A 13,884-nucleotide genomic window follows, 5' to 3' on the forward strand; every position below is an offset into this window, starting at 1 on the left:
ATATCTTTCTTTTTTCCATTTGATATTTTTTTGCCTCTTTATCAAAGAACAGGTGTTTGAAGATGTGTGGATTGATATCCAGGTCTTCTTTTTTTTTTTTTTTTTAAGAAATTTAACATTCTGCCTCCGTGTATGCCCACATGCCAGAGGAGGGCGCCAGATCTTATTACAGATGTTTGTGAGCCACCATGTGGTTGCTGGGAATTGAACTCAGGACCTTTGGAAGAGAAGCTCTTAACTACTGAGCCATCTCTCCAGCCCCATATCCGGGACTTCTATTCGGTTCCATTGGTTCTCATGTCTGTTCTTATGCCAATACCAGACTGTTTTCAGTATTGCAGCTCTGTAGTAGAGTTTGAAGTCAGGGATTGTGATGCCTCCAGAAGTTCTTTGCAGTCCACCATGGTGGAGAATAGGCAGCTCTGATGGTCTGATACCTAGACTGTGCTTTCCTGCTTTGTCTTCTCGTTTCTTCCGAAGCTTTCTTTCCTCCCCAAGTTTCTTCTGCTCTTTTATCACTGAAGCCTTCTCTGCTTAGCCTTTTTTTTTTTTTTGGTTACACTGTATGTACATGGTTGCCATACATAGTTGACTGGGAGACTGCCACTCACTGAAGGCATGTATAGTCATCACCCGTTGTGCTTTCCTCACCAAGGTAATGACAGTGTTGACTTGAGCTTGAAGGGACTCGTGGTTTCTTAATGGGAACATATTCTTTGCCCTCAGCTTGCTTCTTTGGATCAACAGTATAACTACTCTGGTCTGTTCTTGGGAGGCAGATGTAGTTATTTAGCATATAAGCCCTGGCTAAACTAGTGAATCCCAAGAGCCACTTTGAGCCACTTACAGAGGAGAAAGGTTCTTTGGTACTGTGGTGTAACTAGAGGTTTCTCTTCTACCTTCCATTTCTCAAATAACCATTCTGAGGCCTAATATTAATTACAAACTGTTTGGTCTGTTAGCTTAGGCTTATTACTAACTAGCTCTCTCTCTCTCTCTCTCTTTTTTTTTTTTTTTTTTTTTGGTTTTTCAAGACAGGGTTTCTCTGTAGCTTTGGAACTAGCTCTTGTAAACCAGGCTGGCCTTGAACTCACAGAGATCCTTCTGCCTTTGCCTCCCGAGTGCTGAGATTAAAGGTGTGCGCCACCATCGCCCGGCTCTAACTAGCTTTTATAACTTAAAATTAACCTAAATTAACCCATTTCTTTTATTTTATATTTTTCTACGAGGCTCATGGTTTGTTACCTCACATTTTGTTTCCCCAGTGACTGCTAGCTTTTCGCCTGATTCCACCTTCTTTTTCCCTTTATCTCTGCTTGGATTTCCCACCTGGCTCTATTCTGCCTGGCTGTTGGCGAAATCAGCTTCTTTATTAACCAGTGGTAATAAAACATATTCACAGCATGGAGAAGAGCATCCCACATCACTGTGGCAGAGCTCACAGGGTCATTTACAAAGTAGCCACTGTCCCTTTGGGCTGAATGTGCTGTGTAGTACCATAGTTCTTATTTCATAGTTCTTTCTTAAGTGACTTACCAACTTCTTGGCTTTTTACTTCTATATGAGGCAGGGGCTAGGGCACCCTCCCTCCCTGACCATCTTTCCTTTGGAATCTTGGGTGGAGAAAAGGAGATGGGGAAGGGAGTTCTAAGTTGTAAGTGGCCACCTGTTCTTTTATATAAAGTAATGAAAAGAGCTCTAGTTTGAATCAGACCCATGGTAACATATGTTCAAGTATCATTTCAGTGCTGCTGAGTGGAAATTGTATTAAGTGGTAATCAAATATTGTATTTGCCTTCCAATGTCTTGATTTTAATTTCTATTTTTTCCAGGGGAATATTACATTGGATAGAAAAGGGAGGTGATAATGCACCATGGCAGTGGTTCTCAGAATGTCCAGCATCAGCTACAGAGGTCTAGGTCTTTCACTGGGAGTGAAGAGGAGCAGCCAGCCCATCCTAACTTATCCCCATCGCCTGCAGCGCCTTTCGCTCCATCAGCCAGCCCATCTGCGCCCCAATCCCCTGGGTACCAGATTCAGCAGCTTATGAGCAGAAGTCCTGTGGCTGGGCAAAATGTGAACATCACACTACAGAATGTTGGCTCTGTTGTAGGAGGGAACCAGCAGATTACACTGGCCCCTCTGCCACTGCCCAACCCCACCTCGCCAGGTTTTCAGTTTGGTGCACAGCAGAGGCGCTTTGAGCATGGGTCTCCATCATACATTCAAGTTACTTCTCCCCTGTCACAGCAGGTCCAGACTCAGAGCCCCACACAGCCTAGCCCTGGGCCAGGGCAAGCCCTGCAGAATGTTCGTGCAGGTGCCCCAGGCCCTGGACTGGGCATTTGCAACAGCAGCCCCACTGGAGGCTTTGTGGATGCCAGTGTGCTTGTGAGGCAGATCAGCTTGAGCCCCTCAAGTGGTGGTCACTTTGTATTTCAGGAGGCACCAGGCTTGACCCAGATGACCCAGGGAGCCCAGGTTCAACTCCAGCATTCAGGAGCTCCCATCACTGTCCGAGAACGGAGACTCTCACAACCTCATGCACAGTCAGGAGGCACCATTCACCATCTGGGGCCTCAGAGCCCTGCAGCTGCAGGAGGCACTGGGTTGCAACCTCTTTCCAGCCCGAACCACATCACCACGGCCAGCCTGCCACCCCAGATCAGCAGCATTATTCAGGGCCAGTTGATACAGCAACAGCAGCAGGTGCTTCAGGGGCAGCCACTGAACAGATCTCTGGGGTTTGAAAGGACACCAGGTGTGCTGCTCCCTAGTGTTGGGGGGCCTTCAGCATTTGGGATGACATCCCCACCGCCGCCAACCAGCCCATCCAGAACCACCATGCCTCCAGGCCTTTCCAGTGTGCCTCTCACGTCTATGGGAAGCTCAGGAATGAAGAAGGCTCCCAAGAAGTTGGAGGAGATCCCTCCAGCCTCCCAGGAGATGGCACAAATGAGAAAGCAGTGCCTGGACTACCACTACAAGGAGATGGAGGCACTTAAGGAGATCTTCAAGGAGTACTTAATTGAACTGTTCTTCTTGCAACATCTTCAGGGCAACATGATGGATTTCTTGGCTTTTAAAAAGAAGCATTATGCCCCTTTACAAGCATATCTTAGGCAGAATGATTTGGATATTGAAGAGGAAGAGGAAGAGGAGGAAGAGGAAGAGAAATCTGAAGTTATCAATGATGAGGTAAGACAACAGTTGAGTAGTCTTGAAAGGCTATATATAAAGCAAAATAGATGGTGTGCAACAGTAGACTGAAGGTGTGTGAGTAACGGGGTAATATAGGTTTGAGTGGCATAGGATCCGAAGAGGAATAAAGTGTGTGCTTTTCTTCTTCCTTCATGTAGAGGAAGAGTTAGCTGTCTGTGGGGAAGATGGACTGTTTGTGACTGATGCCTTCTCCGAGTCAGGTGTTGTCACTGAGAACCAGAACCCATCCTGGGCAGAGAGCTCAGCTAGTGCTATCTAGGCTTCTCACTTCTGTGTATGTGGTCCTTGGCCAACATGATACTGTTGGCAGTCCTCTGGCAACCCACAGGAAAGGTTCTCCTGGTTCAGTGAGGCTTAGTTCTTCTCCCCTGTCTTCCTGGTTTCACTATATGTTTATGTAGGTCTGTCCATAAAAACAAGGTTTTTAAACAAGTAAGTCACTAGGTGTATTTTGTGTGGGTTGTTCACAATTTAAGTATAGATAATATCAAACAACTATAAGAAATTTTATTTTTTAGGTTTTAGATGTAGTGTTAGATGTGAGATCTTATTTTAAGCTCACACTTTGAAATCATCTATGGAGTGATACTTGAGACAGAAGCTTTTATAGACAGTTTGTTTTTGGGTTTCTAGAATGCTGCACAGTAAATCCCCCCCTAACAGCACAGCAGTTCCGCAGTTCTCTGAGGTATGCTGGGGTCTTAGTGGCCTGTACTGTGATGCACTGTCTTTTGTACCTTTGTCTTGTGTAGTGTTTATTATGTCGGTGGAACTTATTTTGTTTTATGATAGAGCTAAAATAATTTAAAATGCTGTCAGCCCTTTGGCAATGAAACCTGCTTTTGGTGAGCAAAAGTTTGCCTTTGCTCCAGAGTCCTCACTACATCTGTGGATGTTTCTGTGTGGCTTTGCCATCTGTGTCTTCTTCAACACTGAACGTAGGCTGAACCATTTTTGTTATTTAGAAGGTCTCAATGATTTTGGAGACCACCACTAGTGCCATGGAACAATGAAACTGAGTTTTCTTTGTGTCTGTTACCGATGTTGTCTGTGAGCTGTGCCTCCTTATCTGTACTTTTGAAGAAACACAACCTCCCACAGCTTCTGCTAAAGACAATTTCGCTGTGTGATCAATGTGGTAGGCTACAGAACATTATAGCTGTGCAGATCTTTCAAGAAACCAGCTGTGGGACACTGATACCCGAGTGTCTGCCATTCTCATTTTACAGTTGGAAGTTGCAGAATTTAAAATGTTGCCTGTGATCTAGACTGGAATTCTGAAGATTGGCAGCTGTTAGATTGTTATGCTATGAACCTGTCAGTTAGCTCAGTGTTCCTTTATTGGATTCGATGCAAAAAAACACTCTGTTTTTAAGCACCAAAATTAGTGAGCTGTCAGCAATGAAATTCTAATAATTTTGAGCAGTCTTAAAAATTATGTTACCTTTTTTTCTCAAAATATTTCTCTCAGGTAAAGGTTGTGACAGGCAAGGATGGGCAGACTGGGACTCCTGTTGCTATAGCAACCCAGCTTCCGCCAAATGTTTCTGCTGCTTTTTCATCCCAGCAGCAACTGTTTCAGGTACTCTTTGATGGTTCTAAATTGTAGTCTCATCCCAAACGTTTCTTTCATCCAGATATTTTAACCTTCAATTTACTATTTGCTCTTTGGCATTTTTTTTCCAGAGCCCGTTTCTTATTTTGAACAGTAAAAGTCTTTCTGCATATACAGTTCTGAAATTCTGTTGCATGAATGAATTGACAACACGGACCTTACTGCATTGTTTTCTGTAACCTGCAATGTGGTGGTCGCTTGTAGTGTGCATGTCCTCTAATATTCAAAGTCCTGTTACTGTATGCTTAGGGTTCCTTGTGTGCTGTGTTTAATGTTTGTTCTTTCTTGTGTCTTTTACCTGTATTTTGAAAAATAGTGCAAAACAGAAGTGGAAAAGACATAGTAGGTATTTTCCTTAGCTGGAAGAAATGCTGGTGCGAATCACCTATAGAGTATCAGAACTGAGATTTCTTAGTAGAGGAGAACAGAATGCATTCGTGACCCTGGGATTCACACATAAGCTAAATTCTAGGTACTTTGGAGAGAGTGTGCTGGCTTCTGAAAGCAGTTTTTTTCCTTGGTGATATTTTTGTTTTGTTTTTAATTTTAACAGAATTTTAAACATGAAATTTGCTATAGTCATATATATATTATATATAGTCATACAGGAAGCCCTTGTACCTTTTATGATTCACTGCTGTTTGCATTTCATTCTCGCGATTATGCAGTACCATATGGAATTATGACCCTTATCCCTAAATGGTTCAGCTCGTAGAAAAGAGCAGGTCCTCCAAGTCAGGAAATGCCTATGACTGGAAGTTGAAATTCAGATTCCATCTCTGGTCCTCCAGAGATCCTTTGTAGTTTTTCTCCTAGCCCTGGACCTCATCCAGGAGATCCATATTCCTTACTTGTTATGCCTCTCAAGCTTTCTTTAAGCTAGACTGGCTTCTTGGTCTTTTGTGATGATGATGTTTTGAAGCACACAGACCAGTTATTTTGTGGAATGTTCTATTGTATGGGATTGCTCGACATACCCTATTATCTACCATGTTCAAGTCAGGTAGATGTTGAAGGAATGCTACAGAAGTGACAGTGTGCCCATCTTAATGTAGCTTGTCACCAGGCCATGGTGTTGCCTAGTCCTGACTGGTGATGTTAACTTGAAGCATCTGAGGTGGTGTTCACTAGGTCTGTTCAATAGACATGAATTTCCCTTCTGTAAATGATAAGGATATAATTTTTGTAAATGTCCTCTAACCCATTATTTCAAACATTTCTCTAATGATAAATCACTCTGAATTGGTTACTACTATAAAGACCCACAGTGGATTCCCCCCGTCTCTCCCTTTTCTTCTTTTCTTTTCTTCTTTTTTTTTCTGAGACAGGGTTTCTTTGTGTGACAGCCCTGACTGTCCTGGAACTCGATTTATAGACCAAGCTGGCCTCAAACTCACAGAGATTCTCCTGCCTCTGCTTCCTGAGTACTGGGATTAAAGGCGTGCCTCATCACGTCCACCTTAATCCTTTTGATTTAATTAAATAGTTTGTTTGTTTTTGCCTTTTTCTTCTTCTCTTTCTTTTTGTGGCAGAGCTTTTACTCTACCCCAGGCTTATTTGGAACTTCTGCTGTAGCTCAGGCCGACCTCAAATTTATAGCAGTTCTCTTACCTTTCTCTCCCAAGTGTTGGTAGGATTATAGTTGTGAATCACTAAGACTTGCTGTTTTTTTTATTTTTATTTTTTTAAAGATAAGGTCTTAATGGGCTGGAGAGATGGCTGAGAGGTTAAGAGCACTGACTGCTCTTCCAGAGGATCTGAGTTCAATTCCCAGCACCCACATGGTGGCTCACAGCCATCTGTAATGAGAACTGGTGCCCTCTTCTGGCCTGCAAGCATATATACAGACAAAACACTATACATAATATACATAATAATTTTTTTTGATTTTTCGAGACAGGGTTTCTCTGTAGAATAAATAAATCTTTAAAAAAAAAAAATCCTGGCCCTTTTCCCTCTTCCACATCAGCTCCTAAGTGGGATTTCTCTTTCTCATATTCCTTCTTCATTTATTAGGTATTCACTTCTTGTTACATACATTCATTTTAACCAGTGAGTTACATGACACTTTAAGTGCTTCTTTGGTTGGTTTACTTAACATTTAGTAACATTCACTTTTCTTTGGTCTGTAGTGTGAATGTTGAAAACTATAGAGTTGTGTACTTCCCAACACTGCTAAAAAAAGTTTTGTTTCTGCTGAACAGTCCCTTATGCATTCTTACATATCCTTACCTTTGATGTCCTCTGACAAGTGCTCTTGGAGTACCTTTCTTCTGATTGCTGAATACTGATACTGCTTCCTGATACTTGGTTCATAACTTGTCTTCACAGGTTCCCTGTATTCCAAAAGAAATTAGGAAGTAGAACTTGGTAAAGGGAAGCAGATTTGTTTACAGTTTGGCCAAACTAGAGAAAAGAACTTAATTTTTCTCCATCATGGCTGTGGCAACCTTCATACTTTATTGAATCAAAGGTTGCAAAGTTTGTAGTGAGATGGTTTAACCCATTCTTTCCTAGGAGGAAGGAAGCATACCCAGGTTGTCTTCCTCTCTATCTCACTTCTTGGCAGGCATGCTCCATTCTCAGCATGGAGAATCTGGTATGTTTAAAAATTCCTATTAGGTTGACTTTCTATATGCCACTTGTGCCTGGTGCCTCTGGCATCAGATCTTTTGAAGCTGGAGTTGGATGGTTGTGAGCAGACACCTGTGCTCTCTGCAAACCTTTAAAGCACTAAGAAGTTTCTCTGGCCTCACTATGCTTACAAGTTAGATTGTTGTCTCCTGGTGGTGTCCTCAGAGAGCAGTTTCACCCTTTTGTCTTTGATGGGTAGTAAGGATTTCTGTTTTAGGGATTCCCAAACAAAACTGCTGTAATTGTTTACAGATAACATTTTATGTGTACATTGGTGTTCATTTCATCTACATGAATACCTGTGAGACTCAGTCAGATTATTGGGTCCTCTCTGGAGTGTATGCTCAGTTTTATAGGCGAGGACAAAACCTTTTTTTTCTGTGTGGTTTTGTGTTCTCAGTAATAGTGTGAGAATAGACCTTCTCCAGGCAGTGACAGGTATGAGACAGTTTTCAGCCTGATGATCTTGAGTATCTTTTCTGTGTTTGTTGGAGGTCTTTTTGGTGAAGTGTTAGATATTGCTCCTTTCTTTTTCATTTAGTTATTGGTTTGTTGTTGAATAAGTTTTCTTTTTGCATGATACAGATATCAAATTTTTGGTACAACAGTGTTAGTTGCATTTTTTTCTTTTTCTTTCCTTCTTTTTTTTTTTTTTTTTTTTTTTTTTGTTTCAAGACAGGGTTTTTCTGTAACTTTGAAGCCTGTCCTGGAACTTGCTCTTGTAGACCAGGCTGGCTTCGAACTCAGAGATCTGTCTGCTTCTGGCTCCCAAGTACTGGGATTAAAGGCGTGCACCACCAATGCCCCGTACATTTTTTTCTTCACTATCACCACTTTCAGAGCAATGATTAAAAATTTTAATGACGTTTTACATTTTTTTAATAGTGCTTGTACTTGATCTCAGCCAAAAGGCTGAGAAGTAACATACTGTACTTGTACTTCTGATATCATTTCTAAGAATTCAAGTCATAGAGATCTCTGTTTCTGCCTAGAAGTTCAGTAATTTGACATTTAGGCCTATAATCCATTTCAGTGAAGATCTGTGTGGTGTGACAGATGTTTGTGGGTGATAGTTTATTACATATGAATGTTTGATTTTCTAGTGTCAGGACTCTCTCTCTGTTTGTATTCAGGCATTTGCACACCAGAGGGTTACTTGTTCTTTTCTTCCACCATAATCCCGAAGATGAGTTTAGGTGGTCAGTTTTGGTCATCAGGCTTGGTCACAGACACTGTGACCCACTGAGCCATCTCACTGGCCCAGGTACCGTATAAATTCTCACCTTGGTTCTATTTTCTTTGTTGTTTTGTTTTGGTCCTTGTATTTCCTATCCCTTTTCCTATAGGTTTCAGAATAGACTTGATATTTTGTTTGGGTTTGACAGGGATTGCATTGCATCTGTTAAAACCAGTTGGGGAAGAACTGATAGCCGTACTGTACTGTCCTTCAGTTCTTTACTGTGACTCTTCTCCATGCAGTAGGCCTTTGGTTCCCTTCATTGGTGCTTTGTAATTTTCAGCATGCTAATGTTGTGTCTAACTTGATAGATTTATATTTAAGCATATTATTTTTTGTTGTTATAGAGCGTATTTAAAATCAGTTCCTAGCTGTTCATTGCAAACAGAAATACAGGTGACTATTTTAACCTATATTCTGCATCCTTGCTAAACTCATTAATTTGTTTTTAGAGCTTTGTCATGGATGTCATGGGGTTTTATGCATAGAGAATCATGTCTACAAATAGAAAATTTAACTCTTTCTAATTCTTTTTAGGAGTGGGGGGAGGGGGAGAGGGGTGGGAGGAGGGGGAGGGAGGTGGGAGGCTGGGAGGAGGAGGAAATTTGTTTTTTTTTTCTCTTTTCTCAATAAAAAAAAAGTTAAAAAAAAAGATTTATTTTATGTGTTTTGCCTGCATGTGTATCTGTGTACCATGTGCATGCAATGGCCATGAAGGTCAGAAGAGGGCATCAGATCTCCCTGGAACTGGAGTTCGTATGGTTATGAGCCGCCATATAGGTGCTGGGAATTGAACCCCAGTCCTCTGGAAAAGCAGTCACCTCTTAGTCACTGCATCATCTCTCTAACCTGGAGTCTTAATTCTTTCTTTATTCTTTGCAGTGCTATGCTGTACTATCAGGACTTCAGTGTGGTAGTGTCTTACAGTAGTGGAAACCCAGACAGTGTTGTTCTTAGGTCCTTCTCTGTAGGATGAGGGTGGGAGCCATCAGTTTGTAGTTGTCTTTTTTTCAGGCTTGGGAAATTTCTTCATCAATGAATATTAAATTTTGTCAGGTGATGCTTCTATGTTTATTAATGTGATTTATGCTTTCTCTTGAGTCTAAATTGTAGAACACTTTATGTCAGTGTGAAGAGCTTGTTGAGTGTCAACAGGCTCACACTCTGGTATAACCCACATATGGTGGTCACTGTGTCTGCTTTTTTCACCCTGAGGTCTCTTTGCTTGCCAAACAACTATCCAACCCCTTTCCACAGCTCTCATTTATTTTGATTCTTAGGATATTTGTAATTGACTGCCTGAGGTCTGTTCAAGCTGGCTCTAGTGTAACTTTGATTAGTCCCTATACCTTCATGGCACAGAATGTTTAAGATTCATCTACTGTGCTATGTGTGCTGGTTCATTTCTGTAATTCTAGCACTTAGGAATCAGGAGGCAGGGGCATTGTTGCAAATTTGAGACTAGTGTAGTCTACGCTTTAAACTACATCTGCTTCTCAAGTCCTGGGATTAAATTAAAGGCATGAACCACCTAGCTCTTTAAATCTGTTTGTTTATTCAGTGTGTGTGTGTGTGTGTGTGTGTGTGTAGGTCAGAGGACAACTTTAATTTTTTTGAGATAAGGTCTTACTGTGAAACCTGTCTAGTCTGAAACTTGTTATGTAGACTAGGCTGGCCTGGATCCCTGCTTCTGTCCCCCTAGTCCTGGGATTAAAGGTGTGCACGATTATGTCCGGTGGGAGTTAACTGTTTTATGGTTACCTCTCATCTCACCATGGAAATGCTGGGATTACAGATGGACACCACTATATCTTACTTTTTCTGTGGATTATGGGGATCAGGCTCAGGCCATTTAGGTTTGTACACTTTGAACCACATCCTCAATCCTATTAATGGTATGTTAAATGCTATGCAGTGACTTTCTTAATTTTCCTTTTCAGTGGTATATTTTAAAAATTCAAATATACAGAAAATTGGAATGGGTTATTCAGTATTTGATACCCATTTAAATGATATGATTAATTAAAGTCACATGCACATGTGGGAGTCAGAACAACTGACCTTGAACTGCAGCATCCAATGCTTCCAAACTGCTAGCGTTACATGGCTTGCTCCTTCATGGTAGTGCTTATAAGCAATTGTTCATATTCCATCAGTTTGAGAGCTGTAGTTCATTCAGCTGGTGTTCAGGTTTGGACTTTCTGTTCCCGCTAGGAAAGTACTCTTAGGAGTGTAGCATTTGTGAGTCAGAGAGGGTTAGCTTATAGGGCCTGACATATGCTACATCATGTTTAGCCAAGGATATTGATGGATACCATACCAGAATATGTCAGCCTTCCTGTTCTCATATCTTGTCCTGATGTTACACTAAGCATTCTAAAAACAATTTCAGGATGGATTTTGTTGTTTGCAGCTAATGTTGTGTTAATCAGAGTACAGATCTAGAGCTTTCTGTAACCCAGCGATTTCCAGATCTGCAGAGGAGGGTCTTACTGCTCTCTTGATGTGGAGTAGTTCTATGTGACCACCTTTGTAGCCTACCCCAGCCATTGTTTTCTGTATTATATTATGAATGTGTTCATGTTTTAATGTGTATAATTGAAAGTTTATTAAGCATGAATGGGATTTTATTTATTTATTTATTTATTTATTTATTTGAATTTTTCGAGACAGGGTTTCTCCGTAGCTTTTGGTTCCTGTCCTGGAACTAGCTCTAGACCAGGCTGGCCTTGAACTCACAGAGATCCGCGAATCTCTGCCTTCCGAGTGCTGGGATTAAAGGCGTGCGCCACCATCGCCCAGCCATGAATGGGATTTTAAAAAAGATTTATTTATTTATTATGTACACAGTGTTTTGCCTCTATGTATTTCTGCAGGCCAGAAGAGGGCAATACAGATGGTTGTGAGCTGGAATGGATGTGGTTGTTGGGAAATGAACTCAGGACCTTTGGAAGAGCAGCCAGTGCTTTTAACCTCTGAGCTGTCTCTCATAAAATGGGATCATAACCTGTTTTATTGTACATAGTTTTTTTAAAATGAATTTTATTATTATTTTTCCTTATTTTGAGTCAGGTCTCACTGTGTAAACCTGGTTGGCCTCAGACTCGTAGACTGCCTCCCAAGTGCTGAGATTTTTTTTTAAATATTTATTTATTTATTTATTGTGTATACAATATTCTGTCTGTATGCCTGAAGGCCAGAAGAGAGTGCCAGACCTCTTTACAGATGGTTGTGAGCCACCATGTGGTTGCTGGGAATTGAACTCAGTACCTTTGGAAGAGCAGGCAATGCTCTTAACCACTGAGCCATCTCTCCAGCCCCCAGTGCTGAGATTTTTAAAAGGCTGTGCCACCAAGTCTAGCTCTTTTTGTTTTTTAAGATTTTTATTTTGTACACATGAGTGTTTTACTTGCATGTATGTATGTGTATTGTATTAATTCTGGTGCTTGTGAGAACAGAAGAGAGCATTGGAATCACTGGGACTAGAGCTTGTTAGCCACCTTGTAGGTGCTGGGACCTGAACGCTAGTCCTCTACAAGAACAGAAAATGCTTTTAACCATGGAGACATCCCTCCAGCACCACTGTACATACTTTTGAAAAGAAATCTTAGGTAGGCTTTGTATTTGTGTTGTCCATACCAAATCTGGTGTCAGAAAACTTTGAATTAAGAGATAAGAGGTTATTGAGTCTCTTCCACTAATAGATATGTTTTTAAAGGCACTCAGAAAGGTTTCTCTCTTCTTCCTTGTCCCCATTCTACCTTTAGTGACAGCATCAGTCTTAGAAGCTGTGGTCTAGCCATTTAGCCATTTCATTGCTTATTTAAAGTAGAGAAATTTGACTTTAGAAGCTTCAGGTTCTTTCTCCTTGTGTAGGCAGCAATTATTTTGAGTTAGATTCTCTGTAAGCTACATTATTGGCTGACTGATTGTGTATGTGTGGGAGTACAGTACATGGCATAAATACGTAGATCAGAGAACAACTTAGGGAACTTGATTTCTCCCTTTCTCCCATGTATGTATCAGGGATCCAACTCAGGTTATCAGACTTGGTGGTAAGCATTGTCACCTGCTGAGTCATCTAACTGCTTCGTAGCTAATGTTGTTGTGGTTTGTTTTTTTGCTTTTTTTTTTTTTTTTTTTTTTTTAGACAGGGTTTCTCTGTGTAACAGTCCTGGCTGTCCTGGAACTCATTCTGTAGACCAGGTTGGTATTGAATTCACTGAGATTCACTTGTCTCTGCCTCCCAAGTACTGGGATTAAAGGTGTGTACCTGACTTTTTTTTTTTAAAAAAAAAAAAAACAAACAAAAAAACAAGCAGAGTTTTCAGCCAGGTCTCCAAAGCAAGTTCCAGGATAACCAAGGCCACACAGAGAAACCTTGTCTAGAAAAACAAAAAAAATCAAGACAGGGTTTCTTCATGCAGTTCAGGTTGGCCTTGTATTTGCAGTCCCCCTGCCTCACTCTCCTGAGTGTTAGGACTCAGCCTACCATTCCTGGCTACTGCGTTGCAGCTGCACATTTTGCTCTCCTTTAAGAAAGGTGGCACTAAATTTTAGTTTCTTATCTTGACCTTTGTACGCTGCCTTTTTGAATGTGGTTGGTGGTCAGTCAGACTCCTAGTATCTCTGCCAGTCATACCTAGGCAGGGTAAACAGGACTCCTATGTCCCGCAGTCTCTGCTCTCCCTGTCCTCCTTCCACTGAGTGTAGCTTGGGGACCACCTTCATGCCGCCTGCCAACTTTGGGAAACTTGCGAGACTTCTTTTCCTTCTCTAGCACCTGCTACCTCTTCTTTGTTCTGGTGTTTCACCTGGAGCTATGGTTATTTGGAGAATGTTTCATCTAATAGAGAGTACTTAGTCGCTCCTGGATGCCAGCCATTTATCTTTTTACTAAAGAATAAATGTGATACTCATTTATTTCACAGTATTTGGAAAACTAAGAAAAGTGCACATACATGAATTACAAGTTATCTATAATCCCATTCACAGAGAAGCCATTGTTTTGATTTTTCAGATCATTCCTTTATTTCTTCCTTCTTTGTCATAGTTAGAGTTTCTATTGCTTCAATGAAACACTATGACCAAAAAGCAAATTGAGGAGGAAGGGGTTTATTTGGCTTACACTTCCACATTGTAGCCCATTACTAAAGGAAGTCAGGATAGAAACTT

General features: G+C 41.1%; 1 protein-coding gene across 7 annotated transcripts in view; it reads left to right on the forward strand.

Moving 5' to 3' along the window:
• The window catches only part of Ep400 (E1A binding protein p400), a 102,988-nt gene that overhangs the window by 5,854 nt on the left and 83,250 nt on the right, over positions 1-13,884 (forward strand). For 5 of the 7 annotated variants that reach the window (XM_041648225.1, XM_041648230.1, XM_041648228.1 and 2 more), the window contains exon 2: positions 1,833-3,199. In XM_041648225.1, the coding sequence (XP_041504159.1) occupies positions 1,868-3,199 (1,332 nt within the window). In that variant the 5' untranslated portion in view covers positions 1,833-1,867. Of the gene's footprint in view, positions 1-1,832; positions 3,200-4,694; positions 4,806-13,884 lie in introns of all 7 variants that reach the window. The other 2 variants (XM_041648224.1, XM_041648227.1) reach the window with 1 other exon arrangement.

This window comes from Microtus oregoni, unplaced genomic scaffold, assembly GCF_018167655.1.
Source record: "Microtus oregoni isolate MIOR12 unplaced genomic scaffold, Mior012 000003F_ref0000135, whole genome shotgun sequence".
Classification (NCBI taxonomy): Eukaryota; Metazoa; Chordata; class Mammalia; order Rodentia; family Cricetidae; genus Microtus; species Microtus oregoni.